General features: G+C 37.6%; 1 protein-coding gene across 1 annotated transcript in view; it reads right to left on the reverse strand.

Moving 5' to 3' along the window:
- Positions 1–14624, reverse strand: part of BEND6 (BEN domain containing 6) — a 51623-nt gene that overhangs the window by 9046 nt on the left and 27953 nt on the right. The window contains exons 4-6 of the mRNA XM_082638683.1: positions 4223–4443; positions 2510–2702; positions 975–1111 (exon numbers count right to left, since the gene is read on the reverse strand). Coding sequence (XP_082494809.1) covers positions 984–1111; positions 2510–2702; positions 4223–4443 — 542 coding nt within the window. The 3' untranslated portion in view covers positions 975–983. The remainder of the gene's footprint in view (positions 1–974; positions 1112–2509; positions 2703–4222; positions 4444–14624) is intronic.

Raw genomic sequence — 14624 nt, forward strand, 5'->3', positions numbered from 1 at the left:
GGAGGATGGGGCAGTAGTTAAAACAGTGGGTGGGGGGTGGGGTGCGTCCACATCCCATTTAAAACATGGTCAGAAGAAAAAGACAAGTGACATGGTCTCAGGCGAAGAGCAGGCAAAATGGAAATCAAAGATAGAAGTAAAGAAAATGGAAGGAAAACCTGCCCTCATGTGTTTATCATATATGTCTGTTTATCAATTAAAATATTAATAGCACAACAATGCATATTTGTCATATATTTTCCATCAAAATAATGGAGAGGAAGGGTGAGGACAGGTGGAATGGCCAGGACTTTGAGTTGCTAAAGCAAACACAAAGTTCCTCATCACAGGCTTGCCTAGGGCAGGGCCTGACCATAAAGTGTATTTCCTTTAGAACTCGCTGAAAACAAATATTTCTTCCTTTTAGTATTTTAATACAAACATATTGGTAAAAATCCTTATCAAACAAATACAAACTATAACAACTGACTTAAAGATTTAAAGACATTGAGAAGCAGGATGGGGATGGTAGAGTGCACTAATGTACCTCAGAGACCTCCTAAAGGTCTGTATCTCCCTTATTCTAGAGAAGCACTTCCTAAATTGCCACGTGTCCCTCCTTTGGCTGCTTTCTACCCTTACCCACAAGATAACATGTGTTGTGTGAAGAAAAAGAAAAGTTACATAGTGAAACACATTTGGAAAACACTATACACTATATGCCCTTCTTAGAGATTTCTGGTGCACTTGGGCATATTTAAAGGGCATCAAAATATTTGAGAGGCTCTAGGAAAGGAGAATCCGTGTAACTGACTCAGCATTTCCCAAGTTTAAATCCCCATCCCCGTCCCTACCTTCACCCCCAGGAATACTCATTAGCATCTCACAGGCCTCTAGTCTCCTCTAGTAGAGTGTTTGGGAAATGCTATTCCATAGATACAAGTATTGTGTCTTCTTGCTACATTGAAAGGATTGTGAAGATTTACAAGACTTACCGAAAGGATCTACTTAATATCCTGAGAGTTCAGATTTTTGCTCAAATTTGGCTTCTTGGTACAATTGTTTAGCTTTTGCCCTATCATTCTCCTAATTGAAACATCATCTGTGTTGGGAAATAATTGTTTTGTGATTCCTGTAAAAACAACAACAAAACACAGAAAACCACTTTGTCAGAAGGATGTAGACTCACAGATGCAGAGAACAAACCAGTGGCTGCCAGTGGGGAGAGGGATGGGGGAGGGGCGATATTGGGTAGTGGGGGTAAGAGGTACAAACTACTATGTATAAAATAAGTTATAAGGATATATTGTACAACTGGCAATATAGCCAATATTTTATAAGTATAAATGGAACATAAACATTAAAAATTGTGAAATACTATATTGTACACCTGTAACTTATGTAATACTATACATCAACTATACTTGAATAAAAATAAATTAATTAATTTTAAAAAACCACTTTATCAGGCCTTTGCATCTTAAGGTATGAACTGAAATAAAACACCAAGCAATTCACATTATAATTTTGTCTCTATTTTGAAAAAGCAGCCCAACACCCATGAGATATTTAAATAGATGGATCTGTAGGCAGAGTTTTCAAAGCAAAGCAAGAGATAACAAAAGTCTATATCATAAACTGAGAGCATACATATACGTCTTCCTATGGTACCATTCAGCTTTAACCTTGCTGCTTGCTCTGAATGCTAAGTGCCCTTGATCCAAAATGCTGGGAATTTATTTTTACCCATTCCCAACATCAGTTGAAACAAGCAGATTCTGACTCTTTTCCAACTAAGAAATGATGCACTATTAAAATACAGAGAGCTGTGATTCAGTGAGTCCTTAAATTTGTTGGATATTTGCAAAAAAATTACTTGCTAACCTAAATTATCATATTTAAGGAGATTAACTTAAAAACCATAAGTAGGATGGTTAAATTAACCTCTGTTTTTTTCTGAATAAAAGATAAGGGATATTTCTAACCAAGATAAGAAAAAGAAAATAAGACATAAACTGTTACTAAAATTTTGTTGGAAAGGATTTTGAAAATTTACTTTTCTAAAGCTATGAATTTTATGAATCCAAACTTTTCAGTAATATAAAATTCATTTTTATTTTAATAACCATTTTTTTTTTTTTTTTGCGGTACGCGGGCCTCTCACTGCTGTGGCCTCTCCCATTGCGGAGCACAGGTTCCAGACGCACAGGCTCAGTGGCCATGGCTCACAGGCCCAGCCGCTCCGCGGCATGTGGGATCTTCCCGGACCGGGGCACGAACCCGTGTCCCCTGCATCGGCAGGCGGACTCTCAACCACTGCGCCACCAGGGAAGCCCTTAATAACCCTTTTTAATGTAAAGTTTTTCTACAAAATTCCCCATATATCATAAGAGGTTTAGGCTATCCTCAGATTTTTCTCTCATAGAAAAATAAACTTGAAGAAAAAAAAAGATAATGAAAGAACAACTTAAAGTTGAATGGTAAAATAATTTCAGATTCATGTGCCAATATAATACAAACACATTATCACCTATGATTTCTTGAACTTCATTCTGATTCATAGCTGGTTTCACTGCCTTGTCCCTTGAAGTAGAGGATTTTGCCCCCGTCAGGCTGTGTGTGGCCATGTATTCATTTGTGTAGAGCACTTGCATTAAATCATTAATAAACTTCTGAGGCTTGCTCTTGTTGCAACGGGCAATCTGCCATTTTTCAATCTTGAACTAAAAAATTAAAAATAATAATTGAAATAACTGAAAAAGGAAAGGAAGGGAATATCTGAAGAAATATATTACTCAATGAATACAGACCAGAAAACAAAACCAAGTCTTTAGGTGATGTATGATACTTTTAATATATATTGTACATTTCAGGGGTTAGGGTTAGATGTTAACTTTGAGATAATTCCCAACATTTATGAGGTATTTGTTCTAGAGTGTATACAAATTCTTGTGTAATCTGGATTTGGTGCTTTAAGGATTAATCCATACTTAACATTTCCTACTAAGTGTGGTAGCATAATAATGGCCCACTGACAATATTCACATCGTTATCCCTGTAACCTTTGAATATGTTACCTTATATGGGAAAATCAACTTTGTACGTGTCATTAAAGTACCTTGAGATGGGGAGAGTATGCTGAGTTATCCAGGTGGGTCCAGTCCAATCATGTGAGCCTTTTTTTTTTTTAACACTTAAAATTTGTGTACTTTATTGCAGGTACGAATATGTATATTTACATACACATATAACTTTATGTTTATAAATATATACACACAGTATCTGGTACGTAGTAAACACACCATAAATGTTAATAATAATGATGAAAATGGCTAACATTTATTGAGCACTCACATGAGCCCTTAACTGCAGAAGAGGGAAGCAGAAAGAAGACACAGAGGAAGGAGGAGAGAATAGAAGAGTGAGAGGGCTTTGCCTGCCCTGACTGGCTTTGAAGATGATGGAAGTGGACTATGAACCAGGGAAGGGGGCTGCCTCTAGAAGTGGGAATGGCCTTCAGTTTATAGTCGACAAGAAAACAGAAAACAGGGAACTCGGCTCTAGAACCATAAGAAACTGAGTTCTACAACAACCCCCATGGACAGGAAACAGATTCTTCTCCAGAGCCTCCAAAAAAGGAGAGTACCTGCCAACACCTTGATTTTACCGCATTTCTGACCTACAGAACTCTAAGGTGGTAAGTTTGTATTATTATAAATCACTAAGTTTGTGGGAATCTGTTACACAGCAAAGGAAACCGGTACACTAAGATTCAAATATTCTGAATGTTAGATAATGAGCATTTAATTATTGCTCTTGAAAGCATAATTTCCCAGGCCAATTCTAACAAAACTTGTATTTTTAGCTTCTATTTCTTGATTAAGAGAAGTCGGGAAAGTAGAAGAATTGTGTTCTGCCAGCATGTACAGCCTAAAATTCACCTTGTCTCAATGATACAGTTTTATAACCTTTAATGCATAGTTGTCCTTCTGTCACTGGTTTAAGAATTTCCTAGTTTAATAACTTCATCATTGTCCACCATTTGACTTTAATTTTCTGAACTGGATATTCATTTCACAAATATTAGATTTATTGCAAAAACACTGTTTTATGTAGTCAGAATATTATGATTGACCTAAAGTTACATAAAGTGATCTGATAAGGCAGTGATTATGTTGTACAGTAATTTTAATTTTGTATGTAACTGTATCCCAGAGAAAGATGGGATGGTCTTCCAGCTGACCTGTTTCTCATCCGCGTGATGCTCTTCCTCAGCTTTCAAGGAAATTGGTGAACTGGAATTAGAATTAGAATTACTACATGTGGAGGCAAATGAATCTGGTGAGGAGTTATTTGTTGCTCTCCAGAGGGTGGACGCAGACGTGGACAGGGTTCCTCCACCCTTGAGCAGGGCCTCCGCCATACCAACCAATTCTTCAAACTGGGTGACGGCCTGTGGTAAAACTAAAATGGCAAGAAAAAGTAGTACTTTACAAATACTTGTCATAGCAGCATAGATACATATTTTCTATGATGTGTATATGCATAGAAGTATGTAGAACAAACTGTTAACACTTGCTATCTTTGGAAAATAAACATGGTAAGAAGAATGGTTGGAACATATTTACTTTTTTTTTTTTTTTTGCTGTACGCGGGCCTCTCACTGTTGCGGCCTCTCCCGTTGCGGAGCACAGGCTCCAGACGCTTAGGCTCAGTGGCCATGGCTCACGGGCCCAGCCACTCTGCGGCACGTGGGATCTTCCCAGACCGGGGCACGAACCCGTGTCCCCTGCATCGGCAGGCGGACTCTCAACCACTGCGCCACCAGGGAAGCCCTAACATAATGTTTTTAAGACTTGATTCTTTTTCTAATTGCTAATGATATTATTTGAAGGTGTTTAAGGAGACATTACTGATTTTATCACCTTCCATCAGGCCAGTTTAAGTGACAAGATAAAATAAACTGTTTCTCACAGATTGAAATAAATTTTCTATGGCCTTAGTGCGTGATTTGCCAGGGAGTCAAAGGCCATCAAATTAGTAAAAATTTATGGCCACAGTTCAAATCTATGTGTTCACATATTAAAGATGGATTTTGGTAATCAACTGAGTGTTCTCTTTGTTCCTTTTTTTAAATGGAAACTTACACATTCAAAGCTTTCATGCCTCCATGTTAAATGGTCTTCTCTTGTTATATCTAGTTTGTTTCCTAAGGACAAATAACATTCTGTTGGAGTTGGAAGACACCTTGAACCCTGTCTAATTCAACTCCTCACTCTATGGTTGGGAGTAATGCCTGCTGGAGAGGCGAAAAGAGTCTGAAACTTTTTTGTACTTTTCTAAGCATATTATTGAGCTATATAATCTTTGGAATAATTGCTGATTGGAGACCTGAAAATCAGACATATTGATGACATGTCCAAATCAATACATTTAGTACTATGTTAATAGAAAAATTTAAAAATCTGCTAAAGAAGAAAACCTTATTTTATATTTTTTTCAATTAATATTTGCTAAGCACCTCTCATGTGCCAGACAGTTGTTCAATCAGCAATTATTTATTGAGCACTTAATAATATTAGACATTTATCTAGCTTCTACTCTGTGCCAGGCACTATTCTGGGAACTTTACTGATGTTCACTTGTTTACTCCTCATTGCAACTCTCTGAGATAGGTATTATCATTACCCGCAATTTACAGATGAGGACAGTTAGGCAACAAGAGGTTAAATAACCCATCAGGGTCAACTCAGTGAAAAGAAGAGCCAACATTCAAATTCGGACTCTGCCAATTCCATGCTATAAACTTCTATGTCATGCCAACTCTCAACATTTGCCCACCACTCTGTTAGGTGCCAGGGATGAGACTGGGAGCAAAACCAGATGTGATCCTAGACTCTTGGAACTGGGAGGGGGTAGAGAGTATTGTTTACCTACCCATGCTGTGTGTAAGAATTTGGCCCGCTCAAAGAAGGTCTGGCCACCTGTCCTAACCGCCACCCACCACCCCCCAGTTCCTGGGAAGTAACCTCTCAACCCTTGAATTTCCCGAGCGATAGCAGGAGTGTCTTTGTTATTCATGGTGAGCCCCTTAGAACACACCTGATTTATGTTTATGCTAAGGAGTTTCTCAGGGTGGGGACAGTCACACCCAATAATCTTAGGGTAGAAGCTGGCCATAGCCAGAAAGCCAGAAAGACCATGTGGGCAATCAATCAGTGAATCAATCATGCTCACGTAATGAACCCTCAGTAAAAACTTTGGACACCCCAGCTCAGAGAGCTTCCTGGGTGGACAATCCTCTGTGCATTTTGTTGTAACATATAAAGACTAGTAGGTAATGTATCCTGAGGACAGAAGTTCCTCACTTGGAAACTAACCAGACTCTGCCCTATGTGTCTCTTCCAACTTTGCCTGGTTCTAATTTGTATTCTTTCCCTGTAATAAATGTAAACATGAATAAAATAGGTTTTGGTGAATTAAATTTCTCTGGCAAATTACTGGACCTGAGGGTGGTTTTGGAAAACCCCTAAACTTGCAGTCAGTATCAGAAGTCTTAGAAGACTTGGCAGTCTAGAGGACTGTGCCCTTAACCTTGTGGTTTGGCTAACTCAAGGTGCATGCAAAGAAATGAAAAATCACAGTTGTTAAGGTCACAGAGAAGAGGCAAACAGCCTAGAGAGGGAAGGGCCACAGAGGGCTTCTCTTAGGAGCTCAAGATTGATCTGAAACCTGAAGGCTGAGCAGGAATTAAATAGCCAGAGGGAATGAGGAGGTTATCAGAAGCATAGGAAACACAAGTTCTGTATTTGAGGAACTGAAGCTGGAATGTAAAGAGAAAAAGGGAATTCTGCATTAAAGTGGGGTTTAGAGAATATTCACTGTTTTTTCTAATAATGAAAGTTATACATGTTCATTGGAATATATCCTTCTTGCCATTTCTATCTTTGTATATCTCTATCTATATTTTCTTTTACATAATTAGGACAATGCTATATGCATAGCATTGTATCATGGTTCTTTTTTCCAATTAAGGCCATAAACTGAATATTTTACCTATTTTATTAAATCTTGGAAAATATGATCTTTTGAGGTCTAATTTGCTTAGAATCAAAGTCAAGATCTTATGTGAAGTCTAAGCAGAATTTAAGTAGGTAGAGGGGGATGAGTTTGACAAAAGGATATACCCAATTAGCTCACACTAATATGTTCAAGATATAGAACATTTCTGCCCACCCAGAAATTTGCCTCATGTTCCTTCCAAATCAATCCCTGGACTCACCTCAGGGGCAACCATTAATGTGACTTCTTTAGTCAGAGACACGTTTTAACTGTTCTAGAATTCCATGTAAATGGATACAAACAGTATATTCTCCGTGTTTTGGTCTGACTTTTTTTTTTGTTTTTCTGCATAATGTTTTGAGATTCATTCATGTTGTTGTGTCAGTTAGTCATTCTTTTTTCAGGAGGATGAATATTTTTATTTTTTATTGAAGTATAGTTGATTTACAATGTTTCAGGTGTATAGCAAAGTGATTCAGGTATGTGTGTATATATATATATATATATATATATATATTCTTTTTTGTTGCTGACTGATATTTAATTACATGGATGCTCCACAATTAAAGTATCCATTCACCTGCTGATTGGTTATTTTCCACTTGAACACACAACTTTAAGGATTCCCTAATATCTCAAGGTATTGATGTCCTCTAATTTATTCAAATGCTTCTTTTTTTCTTTTTGGAATTTAGGTTGCTTCCAATTTTTCTTGATTACGGACAAAACTCTTATGAACCACCTACCACACACATCTTTATATGCATCTCTTATCGTGTCAATGCTATAAATTCCTGAAAGTGAAACAATAGGCTCAGAGGTATAAATGTTTCCAAGACTCAGTTAATGTCACTGAATGGCTCTCCAAAAAGGGTCTTCCAACTTAAATGCCCACTAGCAAGGTAAGAAGTCAGCCATATCACTGCACCATCAACAAGAGGTGTTCATAATTAACAAAAATATTCACTATTTTGATAGGTTAAAATTTTAGTACAATTATTTAAATTATTGCAATTATTTGATTATTGTGAAGTTGAATACATATTTATTTGTTTATTGATTATTTGAACTTATTCTATGAGATACCTATTAGACCAAAGAATGTTAGTACTTTTTAAATTTTATGATAGCTTAGATGGTTTTTGTAAAGTGCTTATAGGAATGCCTAGTGCATTATAAACACAATGTATTAGCTATTATTATTAATTCCCTTATATCTTAAGCACTTTAACCTCTAATTCGTCATAAGTTGCAATTATTTTTCTTAGAGTATTTTAATTTTAGTATGTTTTAAATGTACACATGTACAAAATAGATAACTAATAACAACCTGCTGTATAAAATAAATAAATAAAATAAAATTTTTTAAAAAGCACACACATATTTTTAGTTTTTACTTAATTAAAAGTAGCAGTCTTATGGAAGCAACCTAAGTGTCCATCGACAGATGAATGGATAAAGAAGATGTGGCACATACATACAATGGAATATTACTCAGCCATAAAAAGAAACAAAATTGAGTTATTTGTAGTGAGGTGGATGGACCTAAAGTCTGTCATACAGAGTGAAGTTAGTCAGAAAGAGAAAAACAAATACCGTATGCTAACACATATATATGAAATCTAAAAAAAAAAACCTGATCTTGAAGAACCTAGGGGCAGGATGGGAAAAAAGACACAGACCTACTAGAGAATGGACTTGAGGACACGGGGAGGGGGAAGGGTAAGCTGGGACAAAGTGAGAGAGTGGCATGAACATATATACACTACCAAATGTAAAACCGATAACTAGTGGGAAGCAGCTGCATAGCACAGGGACATCAGCTCCGTGCCTTGTGACTACCTAGAGGGTTGGGATAGGGAGGGTGGGAGGGAGGGAGATGCAAGAGGGGAGAGATACGGGGATATATGTATATGTATAGCTGATTCACTTTGATATAAAGCGGAAACTAACACACCATTGTAAAGCAATTATACTCCAATAAAGATGTTAAAAAAAAAGTAGCAGTCTTTTCCTTAGTTCATTTCCTTAGTTCATTCATTTACTTTATGCTTAGCAAGTCATTCAGATCAGTTAAATATTCACTCATATATTTCATACAGTTTAAACATCTTTTCACAAGTAAGTTTTTTTCCTCCCTGGATATAATTTTTTCTAACTTTTAATGTAAAACTTTAAACACACACACAAAATAGTAAACTCCCATGTACCCCATGCCCTAGTTTCCAACTCATGGCCAATCTTGTTCCACCTGTATCCCCACTCACTTTTTCCCCACCTCCAAAATTACTTCAAGCAAATCACAGGCATCATTTCATTTTATCTGTAAATATTTCCATGTATATCTCCAAAGGTAAGAAATTTAAATATATATATATAATATATGGTTATATGTGTATATATATATATATATATATATATATAACCATAACACCACTGTCACAGCCAGAAATACTTAGCAATAGTTCTTGAATATCATTTTTAAAAAAAACCAAATTAGCAAGTGTTCAAATTTCTCTGATTGTCTCGTTGTTTTTGTTCTTGTTTTTAGCTTGTTTGAATCAGAATCCAAATAAAGTCCATACATTACAATTAGTTGCTGTCTCTTTTACAAACTGTAGGTTTCCTTTTCATCTCCTTGTTTTTTCCTTGCAATTTATTAGTTGAAGAAACTGGGTCCTTTGTCCTGCAGGGTTTCCCACAGTCTGGATTTTGCTGATTGCACCCCTAAGGGGATGTTTAACATATTCTTCCCTGTAGTTAGATCTAAAGGCTTGATCAGTGTTTTAACTTCCAGCAGGTGGCATTGAATGCATGGTTACCTTTTGTTGCGATATTAGCGGTCACTGATGATCACTGCCTAGATTCATCAGGGGTTGCAAAATGGTGATATCCTAATTCTTCATTTAGCTAGAATTCTACCAAGGGAAACTTTCTCTCATCAACTATTTGGCTACTCTGAGGTTCATTTCATATAATAATGGCAGGATAAATGCTTGATTTTTCAGTCTGTATTTGCCAGTTTTCAAAATAATGAGTTGGTTCTTTCAGATGACCATTAAGTTTTTTCTCTTTTGAATGAAGTCATGCATGTAAATATACATGATAACCAGTTGCCCTGATCATTATTATTGATGCTCCAATAATAATGATCTTTAGCCAGTGGGAACCTCTTCCAGTTGACACGTCCACATGGTCTTTGCTGACCTCCTTGCTTTCTGGTAGGACAAGATTTTCATCTGTATTTCCTGTTTGAGGCTCCTGACAAATCTTGTCCATTTCCTGTGCAAGTTCTGGAATCAGCCGTTTCTCCAGGGAACCCCAGCTCCCTTTAGTGGGGAACGGTATTTCAAGGCCACACCCAAGTGCTGGGAGTGCTCTTTGCTATTGGGTTCTTGTTTCTAGGCCTCTTTGGTGAACAGTATTAGAATATACATACTATTAATTTTTAAAGATAAAAATTCATCCTGTGTCGAAACCAGTACTCATGCAAATTCAGAACATGGAGTTTTAATTTAAACTGTACAGTTATGTTTTTAGTACGCCACATGGTGTGAAATGAGAACCTAACTTAAACCTGCCCCTCCCCGCCACATTGGAATATCAGTTTTCCCAGCACCATTTGTTGAATAATTCATCCTTGTCCTAAATGGCTTGCAGGACTTGCTATGTAAATTGTCAGGCCCATTGCAAATGGAAAATGCAGGACTCCTTGTTCAAAGCTTCTTCAGAATTTTAATATGGTGACAGTATTTTTAACCAGTATGTGGGGCCTTCCTAGGAGTAGGGCCCAGTGTGACTGCACTGGTCATCCTACAGTGATAAGCAGACACTGTATGGCAGTCACCTTACCAGGTTCTGCTCTGAAGACTTTACATGTCACCCAGGGAAGTACTTTTATCATTTCCATTCATCTCACACTCAGTTACACAGCTAGTAGGTGGCAGAGCCAGGATTTGAACCCAAGTGGCTTGGCCCCTGTAAACCCTCTGTGCCACAGTGGCTCCGGGACATTTCTTCCCTGTATGGGAGGTATTATCCAGGGATGTGTGTTCTGTTCCATCGACCTGCTGGCTCTTATCCTAGTAAGTTGCTTTTAATTATCAGAACTTTATATGATTTCATGTTGACAGTTATGCCCTCAGATTCTTTTTCAGAATGTTCTTAATTGATTTTGCCTATTTATTCTTTCAGGTTAACTTTAATATAATTATTGTCAAATTACCACAAAAATAAAAATCAAAACAAAACAATTATGGGCATTTGATTGGGATTCTAGTCAAACTGTGAGTTATTTTGGGATGAATTGGCATCTTCTCATCTATGAATTTGACGTCTCTCTATTTAGATTTGTCTATTTCTCCGCTGACTTTTTAATTTTTCATCATAGATCCTACACATTTCTTGTTAGGGTAACTAGTAGATATTTTATAGTTATTTGTAATTAATGTGTAGATTCTTTTTTATTATTTTTTTAGGAATAAAATCAGCAATTTCTGATCTATAAGGAAATTACTGATTTTTTTTAAAAAATGGTAGCTATTAGATTTAGGGCACCTATTATGTACCAGGCATTTATTATTTTTTAAATACAATAAGCTTATAATGAAAAATAGCAGTCCTCTGCCCTACCGCTTACCACCCTGGATTACCTACTACTCCTAGAGGGAGAACTTCTGATCCACTTACCTGTTTCTCTGGTAGTTACCTTCATAGTCTTAAATAATAATAAGCATATACAACTATTCTTTTATTTTTTCAGATTCATATAATTATTTATTGACTTTCAACTATGTAACATGACAAGGCAGCCCTCTTTCAACTCCTCCCCCAGCCACATAGAAACACACACACATGGTACCCACATGTGCAAACACATACACACTCTTCTTCTCTCCATCATCCCAGGATAGTTGTAACACAACTGCTAGTTCAACAAATACTGTGCTTACATTATTATAGTGATGTAATTCTCAATTCCTTTCCTTTAAAACATGACTTTTTTCCTAGAGTTAAAATGATCTCATTTTTAAAAGCTTGCTTATTATTATTATTTAACTGTTTCTCTGACTTAAACATCTCAAAACTTCCTACCAGAGGTGTAAAATCTCCTTGCAGTATGTTTGGTAGATGACATCATGTCATCTATCAATTTCATGTTTTTCTCAGTGATCTCTCTCCTGTAACCCCTGTACCTGTCCACCTCTAGACCAGCTGCTTCCAGGCTACTGTGGACCTGTCACCCTGGAGTGTCCCCTCACTATTATTCTGTGGCTACGTCCTGTACTGGACTACCTGTTTTCTGATTGACTTTCTAGATTCACTCTCTCATTTTGAAGGAGCACACCCTCCCTTAGCTTTTGAAAAAGAAAGCACAGGAAGTACATTGAGACTTCAGAGGTATGAAAATATTATTATTCTGCCCTCACACTTGGTTGATGGTTTCACTGGGTATAGAAGTCTAGGTTTAAATCATTTCCCTTTAGAATTTTAAATGCATTGCTCAATTATCTTAGAGCTTCCAGTGTTGCTGGTGAAAAGTCCAATGTCATCTGACTCCCACTCCTTAGCGGGTAACATGCTCCTTCTCTCTGAAAGCTTCTAGATTTTCCCTTCCTGGTGTTCTGAAATTTCACACTGTTATGGCTTAGACAAGCCTTTTTGCTTTTGGTGGTATCTTTTTGATGTGCACACAATAAACTTTTACTAATTACTACTTCAGTGATTCACTGGTTTTACTTTGGCTATTTCTGAAACTTTGACAGCTTTCTACTATATTTAAATGAACCTGGGCAAAACTTAATTGATTTTTCCTTCTTTACTCATTAGTTAATAGAGTGGAGTTTTCGGCTGAGACATTGTTTTCCCTGGGTATACATTCATTCTTTACAAATAGTGATAATTTAATACCCTATTGTACAATAGACATGCCACTTTTTTCCTTTTATATCTTATTGTGCTGGTCAGTTGTGGTCCACAAGATATATTTCAAATGTTTAACACATGCACATAGAGCACACACATGTCTGTCATTCTGAATGTCTAGAATGGCATATACATTCTGCTATTTTTCTTAGTTAGCAGGCTTTATAGACAGATAAACAGCTCTGATTCTTAGTTCAAAGAGGACTATTGCTGAGCAAAGGTTAACTAACCACTCTGCACTCTTCTCTCAGATCCCTTTCTTATTTGGATTATACGTTAAATTTCAACTTTCTGACATCTTCCTAGTTCCCAACTGTAGCTTCACAAGGAGACCTACTATGACCATGTTATTTTAAACTGTAAAACACCCCCTCTCCCTCAAATCCCCATCCTCCTTTACCTCTCCTATTTTTTCCATAGCATTTATCACTGGCTAACATATTGTATAATTTACTTAATTTTACTTAATTGTTATTTTTCATGATTTTGACTGCTTGCCTCACTGGAATGTGAGCTCTGTGAGAGTGGCGATCTTTGTTTTGTTCACTGGGTTTTCCTAGGTACTTAGAGCAGTGCCTGACATATAGAGAACCTTGTAAATATTGACTGAAAGAAGAAATGCATACATGAATACTGCAGTGGCAGTTGGCAGTTCCTGACTCTTCCTGTTGCTTGAAGTCTAACCAATAGCCAACTTTACTTTGGTTTCTAAGGGTACATTCTAGTGTGTGTGCATGCAGAGGGGCAGACAATATTAAATACAGAATAGGGTATGTAGACTTTTAAGTGCCAAAGAGGAAACGAAACGGGAAGGGATAAAAAAAACGTTGCAGGGGGAGAGAGGTTGAAAGTTTAGATGGAGGGAGGAGGTCAGGGCAAAGATGAATTTACAGTGAAGATTTGAAGTATGTAGGGTGCAAACTATGTGGATATCTGGGGAAAGAACATCCCATCTTTGTACTGGCCAAAGGAACAGCCAGTACAGAGATGCCGACATCAGGTCACGTCTGATGTCTTTGGAGGGAAAGCAAGTGGTCCGGTGTGGCTGGATCACAGAGAAGGATGGGGAGAGAGTAGAAAACAAGGCCAGAAAGGTATGTGGAGGGGAGGTGGCCGGATCACTTAAGGACTCAAAGATCATAAAACTGACTTCAGTTTTACCCCATGTGAGGTAGACATGCACTGGAATTGTCTGCAGAGAGGAGTGACGTGAGCTGGCCTACAGTTAGCAGGATGTTCTTGCTGCTGTGTTGATAGTGGACTGCACAGCAGCATGAGCAGAAGTGGCAACACCAGTGAGGAAGCCACCATGATCACCTGGGTGAGAGATGCTGGTGGTTTGGACCAGAGTGGCTGTAGTGGGGGTGGTACAAAGAACTGTATTCCAGAGATATTTTGAAGGTGAAGCCAGTAGGATTTGCCAATGGGCTGAGTGTAGGGTGTAAAAGAAATACAGAAATACAAGACAGCGTCGTGGTTTTTGAGTTGAGAAACTGGAACAATGAAGTTAGCATTAACCGAGGCGAGGAAGAAAGAGAGGAGCAGGTGGCAGGGGAAGGGTGGGAATGTGGTCGGGGTGGGGGGGGGTGTTTGTCTGAGATGCCTGCCAGTCTTGTCAATACACAGTTAGCCCATGAGTCTGGAACTAAAGGGAGAAG

Source organism: Mesoplodon mirus, assembly GCF_964341445.2.
Source record: "Mesoplodon mirus genome assembly, chromosome: 12".
NCBI lineage: Eukaryota > Metazoa > Chordata > Mammalia > Artiodactyla > Ziphiidae > Mesoplodon > Mesoplodon mirus.